Source organism: Arachis ipaensis, chromosome B6, assembly GCF_059453495.1.
Source record: "Arachis ipaensis isolate K30076 ecotype BB chromosome B6, ASM5945349v1, whole genome shotgun sequence".
NCBI classification, from domain to species: Eukaryota; Viridiplantae; Streptophyta; class Magnoliopsida; order Fabales; family Fabaceae; genus Arachis; species Arachis ipaensis.
Window position 1 is genome coordinate 149,818,708 of NC_142441.1, and position 15,619 is coordinate 149,834,326.

The 15,619-nt window shown below is 23.7% G+C and overlaps 1 protein-coding gene across 1 annotated transcript; it reads left to right on the top strand.

Moving 5' to 3' along the window:
• The first annotated feature begins 5,280 nt into the window (after positions 1 to 5,280).
• On the top strand, positions 5,281 to 7,508 carry LOC107648564 (uncharacterized). The gene is made up of 3 exons (XM_016352380.3): positions 5,281 to 5,594; positions 5,852 to 5,981; positions 6,419 to 7,508. Exons 1-3 carry the CDS (start codon positions 5,459 to 5,461, stop codon positions 7,368 to 7,370), a joined length of 1,218 nt encoding a protein of 405 aa, XP_016207866.1. The 5' UTR covers positions 5,281 to 5,458; the 3' UTR covers positions 7,371 to 7,508.
• The last annotated feature ends 8,111 nt before the right edge of the window (positions 7,509 to 15,619 follow it).

Genomic DNA, 15,619 nt, shown 5'->3' on the forward strand with positions numbered 1-15,619 from the left:
ATAAAGTCTAATCATTAGTCTAAGTTGTTGTTACATTAGCCTAATTGATTCTTGACTTTCATTCTTGCTGTTTCACTGCACTGAAGATAAAATAATAATAGCCTAATTATTTTATAGCATGGTTGATCTAACCGCTACTTTGAAAAATTACAATTAATTAGATTAATTTTTTAATATAACTGCTGTGCATATCACTATTTCATCATGCAGCAATGATGAAGTACAATAAATTTCGGTCATCAAATTAGTAAGTATTTACTTGTATGTATTTATACATATTAATTTATAAAATTTTTCAACTACATAATTATTAAAATAATTAAATATGTCATAGTAAAATAATTAAATATGTAATTAATAGATAATTAAATTTATTTTTAGTAATATAATTAATTATTTTATGAGGTATATAATTATATATTTTTATATGCAATGATTAATTTTTGATAATATAATTATAAAAAAAATATTAAGTGATTATTTTTTTTAATTATTGTCTCGTAGTTAAACTAACACTAATCCTTTTTCTTTTTGGGAGACAACTATTTGTAACTCTTCACTTGGGTTTTTTCATTTGTAGGGACACATCAGACCTAATTATCAGATTGACTTTAAAAAATACATTTTATAAGATTCTAAATGTATTTGGATATAACTTTAACAATACTCTTATTAAAAGAGGATTTCTGATAATATTTTTAGATATATAAAAATTCTTTACAGTAAAAGATAGATAGAAACAAAAAATGTTATTAAATATTTTTTTCCAAATTTGTTTTAAAGTAAGTTCCGATTAAATTAGTTAGAGTTGACGACTGACTTAATTCTACACTATATTTCTATTTTATTGTGCCTTGATTTTGAAATACCGTACAATGGAAACAGGATAGTGATAGTGCTAAATTAAGCTCAACCACTAATTAGTAGGGGTGGTAACGGGGCGGGTAGGGACGGATTTTTGCTTTATCCGATCTTGTTCTGTCGTATAACAATCTGCATAAAATCTGTCTCGTTTTTATCTGCGGGTAATAAAACGTTGAATCCTAACCCGTCCTTATGGTACCCGTTCCGCCCCTACCCGTCCCTATAATTATTAAAATTCAATAAATAAAATTAAATTTTAAAATTTATATAACCATCATCACATGCATAACATAAATTAAAGTAAAAATTTAAATATGATACAATATTATTAATCATTTATTAATTATTTTACATATATTATATATTAAAATTATATATATTATATATATAGCGGGGTGGGTAGGGACGGGTATTATCTAAACCCGAACGAGTAGAGACGGGATGGGTACCCCGCGAGTTCGGGTGGTATTGCTATCTCTACTAATTAGCAATTCAACATTTCAGAATACATGCTGCCTCGGTTTTCCGATGATATTATTATTCTTATTCTTATTCTTATTATTATTATTGTTATTAAAATATTAGTGAGCCAATATTTTTATTAATATTTTGTATTAATATTTTTTGTATTATTAAAATTTAAATTTTACTATAAAAGTATTTTTATTGACAAAATATTATTAAAAAATAATATATTTTATTTATTATATATTGTTATTGGTGTTGTATTATGACATATAAATGGACTTTTGCAATGAATTTGTAAGTATTATAAAAAATATAAAACTTTAGGTAACTCTTTGAAAAAATGGTAATATATAAATTTATAAGTTTTTAAAAAATATTAAATAACATGTAGAAAAACGCATAAAATATAGGTTCTTGAAAAATTACGACACGATTTATTCTTCTATTAAACACTATAAATCTACTGCTGTAATTTTTCATAAATTAATTTTTCTCACGGACTAGCATCGTAAAATCCTTAAAAATCTATTTGATATTCTTTTTTTAGAGACTTATTATTATTATTTATTAAAGAAAGAAGACTCGAACCTACAACTTTTTAATTGAGTATAGGAAGACTATGTCATTTAAGCTATAATTTATTAGCTGAAAACATGCTTAGACCACTCGGCCATCCTGACCTTGTTGGTATTATTATTATTATTCGTTTGGTCACCAACCAAAAATAAAATAACAGGATTTAAAAAAGTCTACAAGTTTTCCGGTCAGCGTTTTCCTCTTTCTTTTTCTTTGGGAAGCTTTGTTGACTTTTCAACGGAATTATGCCCTTATAAATTTCAAAATCTTGTGGGTTGTTTGTTTTGATGACTTAAATAAAGTAAACAAAAAAAATTAAGAAGGGAACTGTTTGAATAGAAGGATAGGTTTTTTTTTAAATTATTTTTAGGTGAATGTTAGGATGTCATTTTGTACTTAAGTTATTAAAAAGGTAAATAAATAATATTTAATAAATTTTATATAATTTATTTTTTATTTTAAATATTTTATTTTTTATTTTTAAAAAAATTAATAATTTAGACACCATAATAAAAGTACTATAGAACTCATTTTATTTTTAAACTCTTTTTAAGGAAAAGAAAATTTCATATAATAAAGTTGTAATTTTATTATCATCTTTGTCATAATATCTACCACTGTATTTACATCTTTCATAATTAAATGAAAATTAATATATCAATTCTAATATATTATATCCCTTATTTTGAGCACTAAAATAATACTTTGTTATATCCTTTGCATTCTGTGATGGAATTAAAAAAAGTCGTTAATAAATTAACAAACTCAAACGACCGTCATATATGTTCGTAGTAGCGAAAAAATTGTTTTAAAAATCCATTGCTAATTACTTAGTTTGAACTAAATCTTATAATACACTTATTATGACACACAAACTTGCTTCATCTAGCAAGAAATGTGTGTATTTATTAGCATTTAATTTTTTTTTGGATCGTTGATAAAATTCTCACTTAATAGTTAATATCAACATTTCGCGCTTATAATAGAAATTCACATCAACTCAAGTAAAAAAGGACAAACAACTAAAATATAAACATTAAAAAAATCTTCAAAATTTTTACTAATCGCTAAATCTAAGCAAAACACCATAAAAACATTAAAAATAATAATTTAATACCACTGAAAGATTTTTCCACTTTACATGAGAGTGAATTTAACTTACATCGATATAAGTTGTTGCTTTCATGCACGTAATAAAATAATCTTGACATGACAAAGTATTTAAAATATTGCCCGCCGGAATAAATAATAATCAAACGTAATATAGGAATGGTTTAATTACTTTCTTAGTCTCTATAATTTTGTAAAATTTTTAATTAGGTCCTTGTATTTTTTTTTTTAATCAAGTTCTTGAACCAAGTTTTTTTTTAATTGGGTCTCTATACTTTTTTTTTCTTTTTATTTGGATCCCTGCACCAATTTCTTTTTAGTTCGGTCCCTATAAAATTAAGTCAATTACTGTTAAGAGGGACCTAATTGAAAAAAAAAATTAGTGTAGGAATCTAATTAAAAAAAAATATAAAAACTTAATTAAAAATTTCGCAAAACTATAGAGACTAACAGAGTAATTAAACCTATAAAAATTGCGATAACTTGTTAGACTTTTATTACCTTTTCTTTTAATATATATTTTAATGCTATAGAAAGGCTAGAACCAGTGACAAAAGTAGTGCATGCTAATAAACAGCAAGCTATAACAAGGTTCAACTACTTAACTAGCTGTATATATAAATAATTGCAGATATAACAATTTTGTTGACAAAGGAGAAAAAGAAAGAACAGTACATTGCAACTCAAATACATGCACCAATGCAAGCATCTCATAAATAATTATATATTTATATAAATCTTTTTTTATTATTTTGAATTTATAAGGATTTTGCATTGATATATTTTTATTTAGTCTTATGCAAAATTATTTTATTTATATATAGAACAAAAAGAATCAGATTTTAGATTTTTTATTATAAAAAATTGATATTATATTATCAAATTATTTTTTTAACAACTTAATTAACTCAATGTCAATGTGTTAAGATACATAAATAATTATATATTTTATACTATCTTTAAAAACAAATCATTAATGATCTTCTATTAGAAAGTCTATATAATATAAAATAATATTTTCATACATTTAAAATAATATAGAATTATTCTAAGTGCACACTAAAAATTATCTATTAATTCAAGTATTAGTGTAGAATACATTTTAAAATATTAAATAATATTTATTTATATAAAATATATGATAACTAATTTAGTAGCTTATTTTTTATATATACATAGTATTTTATGAATAATATCAGATAACGTATTATTTTGACTCCTAACGTTTGGACCAAATTCTAATTTAGTATTTAACGTTTTAAATAATGTCCTATTTAAATCCTAAAATGTTTTAAGTTTTCTATTTCAATCTCAACAAATTTCAAACATGTTAAATATTATGCCACAATTAAATTTGACATACACGATAAATTAGCATATTAAAGATCTAATAACGTTTAATTTTTATACATAAGTAAAATTGATCTACTAACGATCACCAATAATTACCAATGTAAAAATTTTGCTTTGATTTTGGAGCGTTAATTATTATTAATTGATAGAATTTGAATTTTTTTTACAAGAAAAAAATCAATAAAAAAAATATTACAAAAAAGTTTTGATTATTTTTTTAACACACAAAAAAAAAATATAACTTAACAATAATATTGTGGTTATTTTATTAATTATTTGTATCAAATTTAATAATATTAAATCTATTTAAATTTTTTAAAACAAAAATAAAATATTTAAAATATTAAAAAACTAAATTAAAATTTGACTCAATAATTTACCAATTTTCATTCGCCTAGTTATATATAACTCATTTAAACACTTAATAAGGTCTCTATTATTATATTTGATGAGTTAAAATTTTCACCAATTTTCACTACTACTCATGGAATATTTTGATCTCGAATAAATGACCATTTGTATTCATAAAAAATGAAAACACTGACATATGTATTCACATTAGATCAAAATTAAACTTGTACCCACGCAAGATGCCTTCTGTGTGACAAAAGTACCATACGCAGCACTTCAACCCTCCAAAGATAGGATACTTTTGTCATACGAAGAGCATCTTCCATGAGTACAAATTTAATTTCGATTTAGTGTAGGTACATATGTCAGCATTTTCATATTTCATGAGTATAAATGGTCATTTATTCTTTTGATCTCTATTATCTAAATTTGATTCTAGTTTAAGAAAGACAAGAAGAAGAGAGCTTATTCTCCTATTCTGTCAACACACACTACACTACTAAATAATTTCTAGAATTTTCCATAAAAAAAAAAAAACAGTTACCTCTCTTCACTGCTGCCACACTATATAAAAATAGTGAGAATAAGGATTATTGTCCTCGGAATCATGTTATGTATATCCCCTTACAATTTTTATATTAATAAAATTCTCTCTCTCTCTCTCTCTTATAATTCAAGCAAATAGGGTTAAGAAGGAACCAAAAGAATATCAAAGAGTGAATAGCCAAAAAGAAAGATGGGAAGGGCTCCTTGCTGTGACAAAGCAAATGTGAAGAAAGGGCCATGGTCTCCTGAAGAAGATGCTAAGCTCAAATCATACATACAACAACATGGCACTGGTGGCAATTGGATTGCTTTGCCTCCAAAAATTGGTAATTCATTCACTAATTATTTCAATCATTATCATCATATAAAAAATTATATATTTTTTTTCTGGGGTTTCCTCTATTTTCCTTGATCTCTGATCTTTAGTATATCCTTGTTCATATATATATAATATGTTACTAAACTAGGTTATATATATAGCTATGGTGTTTAATTTTGTAGTATACTACATAGTTCAAATATAGGGAATTTATTTAATATTTAATTTTGTGGGTTATTAATTAATTATATTATACTATTATAGGATTGAAGCGTTGTGGGAAGAGTTGCCGTCTAAGGTGGTTGAACTATCTTCGCCCTAATCTCAAGCATGGTGATTTCTCTCAAGAAGAAGACAACATTATTTGTAGCCTCTATGTTAGTATTGGAAGCAGGTAATTAATAATAATAAATTATCTTCACTCATCATTATTAATATTTAAGAGAATTTTACAAGTACAAATTCAGTTTTATGATTTAAACTCTATATTTAAATTTAAATGAATTTTCAACTTTGATTATTACCTTACTACATACATACATGCATGCATATACATACATTTTCTTATGAGTAATTAGTATTATTCATGCATGGTTCTTAATTTTGTTTCCTTAATGATTTTCTGTTTATATGTATATGAAATTAACAGAAATGTTTGGTAACCAAAGAAAATCAGCAAAAAACAGTCATAACTTGCCTTATTTAACATTCATTAATTATTACGACAATTAATTAATGCTAAATAAGGCAAGTTCTGGCTGTTTTTTTTTTGTCTACCTATCATTACCCGAAATTAAATAATCCATTTTGGTTTGTGAAAAACATATATAGGTGGTCAGTTATTGCTGCTCAATTACCAGGAAGAACTGATAATGACATAAAGAACTATTGGAACACAAGGCTCAAAAAGAAGCTTCTTGGCAATAACAAGAACCGCCGCAACAAAGAACAGCAACAATTACAAGCATGTAGCAATAATAATGGAATCAACAAGCAACAAGAAACATCATCAATTAATGGAGGGAGTGTTATTATTGGTGATGATTCCTTATCTTCCTTATTGGTTCATGAAAATAGTAGTACTACTCATCAACAACAACAACAACAACAACAACAATGTTATTGGCCACACTTCATGCCAGTGTTGCCAATACCAAATTTGCCATATAGCACAACAAATAATAACCAACAATTCTACTTAGGATCTTCTTTCAATGACCAAGATTCCATCAAGAAACTACTTATCAAGCTTGGAGGGAGATTCCATAATGATGTTGATTATCATAATTACCATCCTACCCTTGGTGATGGATTATTGAATCATCTTCATCAATCACAAGGTACTACTACTTATTATTCTAATAATTCAACACAACAACAAGTACTTTATCATCAAGAACAAATACAATTTGATGATGGTAATAATGGACTTCATCATGATGAAATGGTGCAAAGAAAAGGAAACCTCAACAATGAAATTGAAGAAGAAATGGTGGGTAATACTAATTTTATTCCACAAAGATTATTAAATAATGGGTTGGGGTTCTTCCATGGAGACATGGTTTTCAGTGAGGATAAGATCATAATAGGCTCTACTACTACTAGGCCTAATTGGGGTGAGAATAGTAGTGGCAATTCAGTAATTTACCACCCTCTTATTTCTTCTTCAAATTACCAAGAAGATCAAGGTGTAAGGCCATCAGAAGAATGTGCTTTGCAAGAGTATAGCACTATAGCCACCATGAGGACCAATAGTAGCAATAGCATGCTTCATGTACAATAATAATTATACTGTGTACATTATTAATGTATTAATCAACAATGGTATTACTAGCTAGCCATTTGAAGCAAATTAAATAATTAAGGGAATGAAGCTTGTAATTTGATTTTGATTATATGTGATTATGATTATTAAAAATCATCATATATATATATATATATAGAGGTCATTTTAGTATGTCTATATTACGGTAGTTATGATATTTTACAAAATATTGCTAAAATTAAAGTAACACATTTTGAATATTCAGCAATATTTTTTAAAAAGTGTTGTTAAAAAAATGTTATCAAAATATAAAAGAAATGTGACTTTAATTTTAACAAAAAAATATGAATGATTATATATCTAATACATCTCCTCAAATAATTTGAGAGTTATTTTTTGGATTTTTTTTTTTTTGTATAATTATTCTTTTTGTCGATCTTTTTATTTGTCTTATGTTATTTTTATTTTTATTTTTAGGGTTTATCAAAAATCAAATTCTAAATTTTTTAGATATAAAATTCTAATATTATGTTATAAAATTATTATTTTTAAATTTAATTAATAAAAAAATAACATAAATAATTATATCTCTAATAAATTGTCATTTGAATTTATGTCAATTGTGTTCTAAATAGAAATTTATCCTCTCCTATAACTAGATGATATTATTATATAGGATATTCATTGATGGCTAGTTACTGTATTATTTTAATATATTTTGTATCATGATACTATTTGATAAATTTAAGCCGATAAAAAAAAACAATATAAATAGTTATATTTTTAATGTCTTTTTAAATAAATTTTTTTAAATTTGTTTGAATTTTTATATAATTTTTTTTAAGATATATAGAGCTCTAATACTATTTTATTATATCATTTTTTTTTTAAATTTAAAATGATAAAAAAAGACAACATAAATTATATCTGTAACTTTTTGAATGTCATAGTTTAGTGTATAATAATGAATAATAGAGTATTGTATGTATATAATATATAATATTGTTAATCACATCATCATAAGTGAGAATAATTGATATCACCTTCACTGTTTAATTAGCATATGCACAGGTTGAAGAACAAATTCAAGTTTTGGGAGTATGATAATAAGTAACTCACAAGGAATTAAGGGGCACTAATTAACTTGGTACGGCATATCATATAGTTATAGTTATAGTAGCTAGTCAGAATTGGATGTGTGGTAGGTCTATAAATTAATTCATCTTATGAAAAATAGAATGAATGTGGATGCACATGCTATCAAGTAATTAATTCGTTGGCCGTATCTGTTTGACCGTTAATCTTCTCAGTTCCCACCTAAAGTCATTATTTTTACATGCCCAAATGTATAGCATACATATCATTTTTTTTTTAATTAAGAGTGAGATTCGAACTCGTTATTTTTAAATGAGTATAAAAAACTATGTTATTTGAGCTATATCTCATTGCATAGTATACATATAATATACATGTATAAGATATAAACAAAATGACCGTTAAATATCTAATAATCAGTTATACCTTTTCTTATAACTTATTAAGTCTAAACTTTTGAAAAGAATGATTTTATGTTATAATATTAAAATTTTTATGGTATAAAAATTTGGAATTTAATTCTTATTAATTATAAATTTAAAAAAAATAGTATAAAACAAATAAAAAATAAATTTTATATAAATATTCATACAAACGCAAAATTAAAAAAGCTAAGCTCTTACCTAAGGGATGTATTAGCTATTAACTTAAGAAGAAGTGATTCACAGTGATCATAGCATTGTATTGGCTGGTTTGTTCATTTTGTTTACTCCCAAACAAATAAAGCTATTTTGGGAGCATTTATATTACAATTCTGTTATATGTATACTTTTTGTAGTAGATATTATTTTAATGTTAGTATTTGTTCACAATTAATACGGATTTTTTGTTTTATTAATAAAAATAATTTAAATAATTAATAATAACTATATTTTTATACGAATATAAAAAGAATTTAGTATATAAATAGTATTAATGTTTATATTATATGTATAGAGTTAAGAATATTAAATTAATAATACTGTATTTGTAAATTAAGTAACTGTAATAATTAAGTATACTCTTCGAAATATTTCAGGAATTTACTACAATTGAATCCATAAAGTATTCTTTTTATAGTTAGTTACAATAATAAGTGGTATAATTTTATTTAAAGCTACATGAATATTGATCATTTAATCTCAACTATATATATACATGAATATATACACACACCTACAAATTACTAGAGATATAATAATTATTTATGTGGCTTCTTTTTATTATTTTAAATTTTTAGAAAAAGTGGTATTATGATATAATATTAAAATTTTATATTTTTTTGAGAAAATAAAAAAAGGTCTATATAAAAAAATTAAATATATTAAAAAAAATTTATTTAAAAAATATATTAAAAATATAATTATTCATATTATTTATTTTTATTATTTTAAACTTTAAAAAAAATAATATCATGACACAAATATTGAGTTTTATATATCATATGTACTCATCAGTCAAAGCCATCAATAGGAATAAGTTTCTGTAGCTAGAGAATATTAATAATCTAGATAGACAACAATTGGTGGCTCAATTTTTTCGTTATGGAACCATAAATGTGATGTGCCTGGATATAAAAATAGGGCGTGCTAGACAAAATTGTGGGACAGTTAGAACTCGGACTCTGCGAGTTCTGTGTTAGCAAAAATTACTTAACAAATCGGAGGGTCTGATTTGGAAGGGGCTAAAATTTGAATTTCATAGCATGCAAATCGGATGGTGCGTTTTGTATATATATATAAATTTTTGTATGAATCCATATTTTTATCTACAACTCGGACCGTCCGACAAGTTATGAAAAACTCGCATGGTCCGATTTGTGATGTTCTCATACCACACACAGGTCAAACACCTCTCTTCTCTATAACCATATCCAACCCAACCTTTGCCTCCATATTGAAATTAAAAAACGCACAATTGGTATATAAATATGAAGCAGCAGTAACTTTATATTATATTTTCCTATATTATATATACCCACACACGCAATCTAATGCTTATTGGATATAAGTTTGTGAAATCAATAATTATGGTGTATATAGAAAATTAATATAAAATATGTATTAAAATAAAAATATATTAAAAATAAGGATAAAGTATTGAATTGATCTTTACATTTTGGTATAATCCTGTTTTAGTCTTTAAAATTTAAAGTGTCTTATTTGAATCTAAAAAAATTTTATTTAATTTTAATGTAGTCTTATCGTGTGGTCAAAGTTAAATAATTAACGAAATGTTCTACATGATAGCAATACAAGAACAAGATCGATAATCTGGAGAATAAGTACAGCTCCAAAGGCACAAAATTAATTATTAATGCATGAATATATTTATTTATCATTTTTCTTGCAATTTAAATGAAATATTTTCTATAGAACTAAGAGAATGATAAATAAATATATTGATGCATCCACGATTAATTTTATGCGTCTGGAATTGTACTTATTTTCTAAATTATCAATATTGTTCTTGTACTGTTGTTATAGGACATTTCATTAATTATTTAACTTTAACTTTACGGTGGAACTATATTAAAGTTAAATAAAAATTTTTTTGGATTCAAATAGAACACTTTAAACCTTAAGAACTAAAATAAGATTACGCCTAAATATAAAAGACTAATTTAGTACTTTATTCTAAAAATAAATAAAATAATATATATTTATACAAAAAGTATATAATTACCGATTTGACTTCTACACATGGTATTTTTGTTGTATAATTTAAGCCAACTTATTATTATTTACCCAATGCAATAAATTTCTCTCTCTAGATAGATAGGCACATAGACCCTAAATGTGTTAGTTACATTGTTGAAAAGTTTAAACCCTTCAAAATAAGTTGTCAAACAGTGTATTTAGTAATTCCATTGATCCAAAGTTCTCACGAAGTGTCTAACCAACAAATTATAATTTAAATGACATAATTTTTTTATTATCACCTAAAATTTTTAAATTTAAATTTCACTCATAATTTAAGAAAAAAAAATGTCTAACCATACATATATTCCCAGGAACCAAAAAAAAAAAAAAAACACCATACATAATATATTCGGGTCATTAACTAATAATCATGTTCAGACTTACTTATTATAAATTATATATTAAATATGAATCGCTTTTTTATCTTCTTGACTAATATAATCTTTTGACATATTTGGTTAATAGAGAAATATGTATTACCTATATTTTAAATTTAACTAATCTGATTTATCTAGCGGAAGTATTATATATGGGACAGATATTTTTCAATTTTTTTCTTCTTCTATGATTTATTCCTATATCTCGAACCTAGAACAGATTAAAAGGATCAAAATCTTTACCACATTAATTAACTAATAATAAGTTGGTCAAATTTAAATAGTTAAAGAAGACTTTGTTATCTCTCCTTAACTTAATTAAGATCAGAAATGTTATTTTTAGAAGTACTAGATTTTTTTTTTCTCCCATGTTCTAACACTTGCCAATTTGTTTTCTTTCTATTATATACGTTCATATATGAATTATAATACAAAAAATAACATTTTTTATTCCAAATAAATAAAATTCACTAGTTTTCTACTTTTAACTTCATGCACATACAAATAAGGGGATATAGAACAAGAGTCACGTTTAAATAAAGATGCTTAAAACATCTTTTTTTAAAGATATTTTTCAGTAATTAAAATTTAACATATATAATCGATTAAATTATGTTATTTTTATCAAAATTAATTTTTTTTATGAAAATGACTATAATACCCTTATTATAGAGAATGATTAAAATACTCTTATTATATATATATTAATTTTAAAAATTTTAAATCCTAATCCTACAATAAAAAATAAAGGACTAAAATTTAAGATTTTTAAAATTAATATATATAATAAAAATATTTTAGTTTTTTTTATAATAAGGTATTATAGATATTTTTTATAAAAAATAATATTAATTTAGACCAGTTTAAGATTTGATTCACCATTTTTCGATCAGATCAATTTATCTAATCTAATTTTGATAAAATAATACGATTTAATCAATTATATGTGTTAAATTTTAATTATTAAAAAATAAATTTATAAAAAAGATATTTTTACCGTTTTTACGTGAGTGGCTCTCTATAGACAAATATAAGTAGTAAGAATATAAAGTAATCTAATAATGGATTTTTTTTACCACAAAACTGTTCAAATTTACATGTCCACAGTTACCATATATAAAGCTAATTAATTAACGGCATAGACCAATGACTTTTGACTTAACAATCAAGCATTTAGCTTTGAAGTTATGTAGAGACTAGAGAGGTCCCATACACTCAAATTCAAACTTTATCCGGTGCCAGCAATTATTCACTAGGACCAATTGTCCTCAACTCAAATACTTGTTAAAAGATTATGCTTTCAATTTCGTTTTTAGAAGACAAAATATTTTTAATTAGTTTATGAAAGATTGATCATATTCTATAGTTTTGCCAATGAGTAATAGCTCAAATGGCATAATCTCTCTATATTCAATTAAGAGGTTGTGAGTTCGAGTCTCATATCTTTAGTAAAAAAAAAAATATAAATAAAAAAAAAACTAGGATACGTGACATAACTTATTTTATGACATGTCATTATCTATAATTGATAGAAGGATCAATATTATCACAAAACATACAAAGACACAACTTTTCTTTTTCCCGCTCTTTTTACAAACATAGGTAATTTCATTGAAGAAAGACATTATAAATTAAATAAAATGGACCATAATATAAGGTTATCATAGCATTTCTAATAGTAGTTCTAATTTCATTTTATTTTGAGTCTTATAAAAAAATTTGTGGAATCATATATTATAAATAATAATTTAAAATTAAAAATAAAATTTGTTCCTTTAATATTTTTATTTTTTTATTAAAGATAGGGAGACCCGAACCCACAATCTTTAAGGTAGCGTTTATTTTGATGTATTGAAACAGAAATTGGAAGACTGAGACTCAATATCATGTTTGTTGATTCAGAGACTGGTACTAAAATTTGTGTCTCTGTCATCAAAATTTTAGTATTTCAGTACCTCCAAAAAGTAAGGACACATGGGACTAAAATTTTTAGAGATGGAGACTGAAATTTTAATAACATTTTATACCTAAAATACTTTCATTTCAATTAATTAATTCCAATTTTATTCTTTGTACAAATTAAATTAGAATTTCATTCTTGTTTCAATTTATGTCTCCCACTTTGTACCAAACAGAATACTTAAATTTATTTCAATCTCTGTCTCTCAGTCTCAGTCTTTCCGTCTCTGTCTTTCTACTAAACGCTACCTAGTGAGTATAGAAAGACTATACTATTTGAACTAGAGTTCGTTGTGAAGATTTAAAATTTTCATAAAGTTATAAAAAAATCCCTAAAAATTTAATTTATTATTATTTAATAAATTTTTTAACTTAAAAATTATATTTTTTTAAAATAATAGTCGAAGTATTTATCTTTTATTTAAGTGATCCTTTTTTTTTTTAAATGGACAAAAGACGGATTGATTCAAAAGTAAAATGTTCCTAAATTAGAAATTATATTCAAGGGTTATTCTATTTGATGCGGTTTCAATTTGGGTCAAATATAGAGTTGGATACGTCTCAACAAGTTTGATTGAATAATCTCAGTGGCATCCAATATATTTAAAGCTATTTTATTTGTTTGAATTATTTAGAAATGAATGGACCCAGGTCCCCTCTCATTATTTCTTGAAAACTTGAATTTTAAACACTAGATCGTGGGATCGGAATCCAACAATGTGTTATTCACTCTTATATGCGTTGAATTTAGAAAATTTATTTGGCGAGAACTGTAATTAGATGAAGACGGTAACTAAATTTTTGAGAATAAAAATTATTATGAATAAAAAATATTAAAATTTAATTAATATGTATTCTAAAAACATAAATTAAAGTTATTCATAATAAAAAATTTTAAATAATTTATTTTAATAATATATTAAAAATTTAATATTTTTTCTAATATACAAAAAATAGTTTTCATTTTTTATTGAAACAATCATGTCAGGAAGCTAATTAGATTACGAGCCAATGATAATCAACTATTAGTTAGATCGTAAATAAGTCAAAAAAATATCTAAAATCAAATAACAAGAAATCTCTAAAATTTAATAAAAAAACATTTAAAATTAAATGAAAAAAAATTTAAAATTATTGTAAAAAAAATTCAAAATTTAACATAAAAAATATAAAATAATTATAAAAGAACATCCAAAACCAAACAAAAAAATCCAAAATCTGAATACAATAAAACTCGTTTAATTATAGTAAAAAAATCCATCACTTTGCGATATTTAATTTATTATATCTGGATTTTAAATGTTTACATTTTAGAGGTGTTAGATTTTTTTTTTGGAAATATACAATAAAAAATAAATAAAAATAAATTATTAAAAAAGAAGGCATCATTTCTGATGTTTTTTATTTTTTTGATATTTGGATTTTCGGATATTTATGTTTTAGAGATTTTAAATATTTTTTTGGAAATGTATTATTAAAACTAAATGAAAGCAAACTATTAAAAATAAAAGTATTATTTTAGATGTTTTTTACACCTAAATTTTAAAAGTTTTAAATATCTTTTCTAGGAATATATGTTAAAGAGTAGTTTGATAGTTAAAAATTATTAGATAATAATTTAGTCAAACATATCAACTCATTTAATAATTTTTAATTAGTAATTTTACATGAAAACAATCGCGTATATAAGTTTTTACTTTTGTCCAAAAAAGTGTATAATAATTAGAAACAACATTATTGTAATTATGGACAGATCAAAACTCAAATGCATTCAAGGAAGTGGCATTGATAACTTAAGGCACCCACGTGTTAGAGAATATGATTTGATATGTTTGATTTAAAAGAGAGGTTTTGGAATTTTTTTTTCTATGATTTTAAATCTTTTATTTTGTTATTAGGTTTTAAATATCTTTTTTAATGATTTTATATGTTTTTTTTGTTAGATTTTAGATGATTTTTTTATAATTTTAGATTTTTTTGTTAAGTTTTAAATATTTTTATTATTTTAAATATTTTTTTATTTAATATTTTGTTATAAAGTAGGCTAATTTATTAAAAGATTTAGCAGGAAAAGAATTGATTACCTACTTTTTTTTTATTGGAAAATACTCTTAGTAATTATAGATAATAATTTTGAGATCTGCTACATATACAA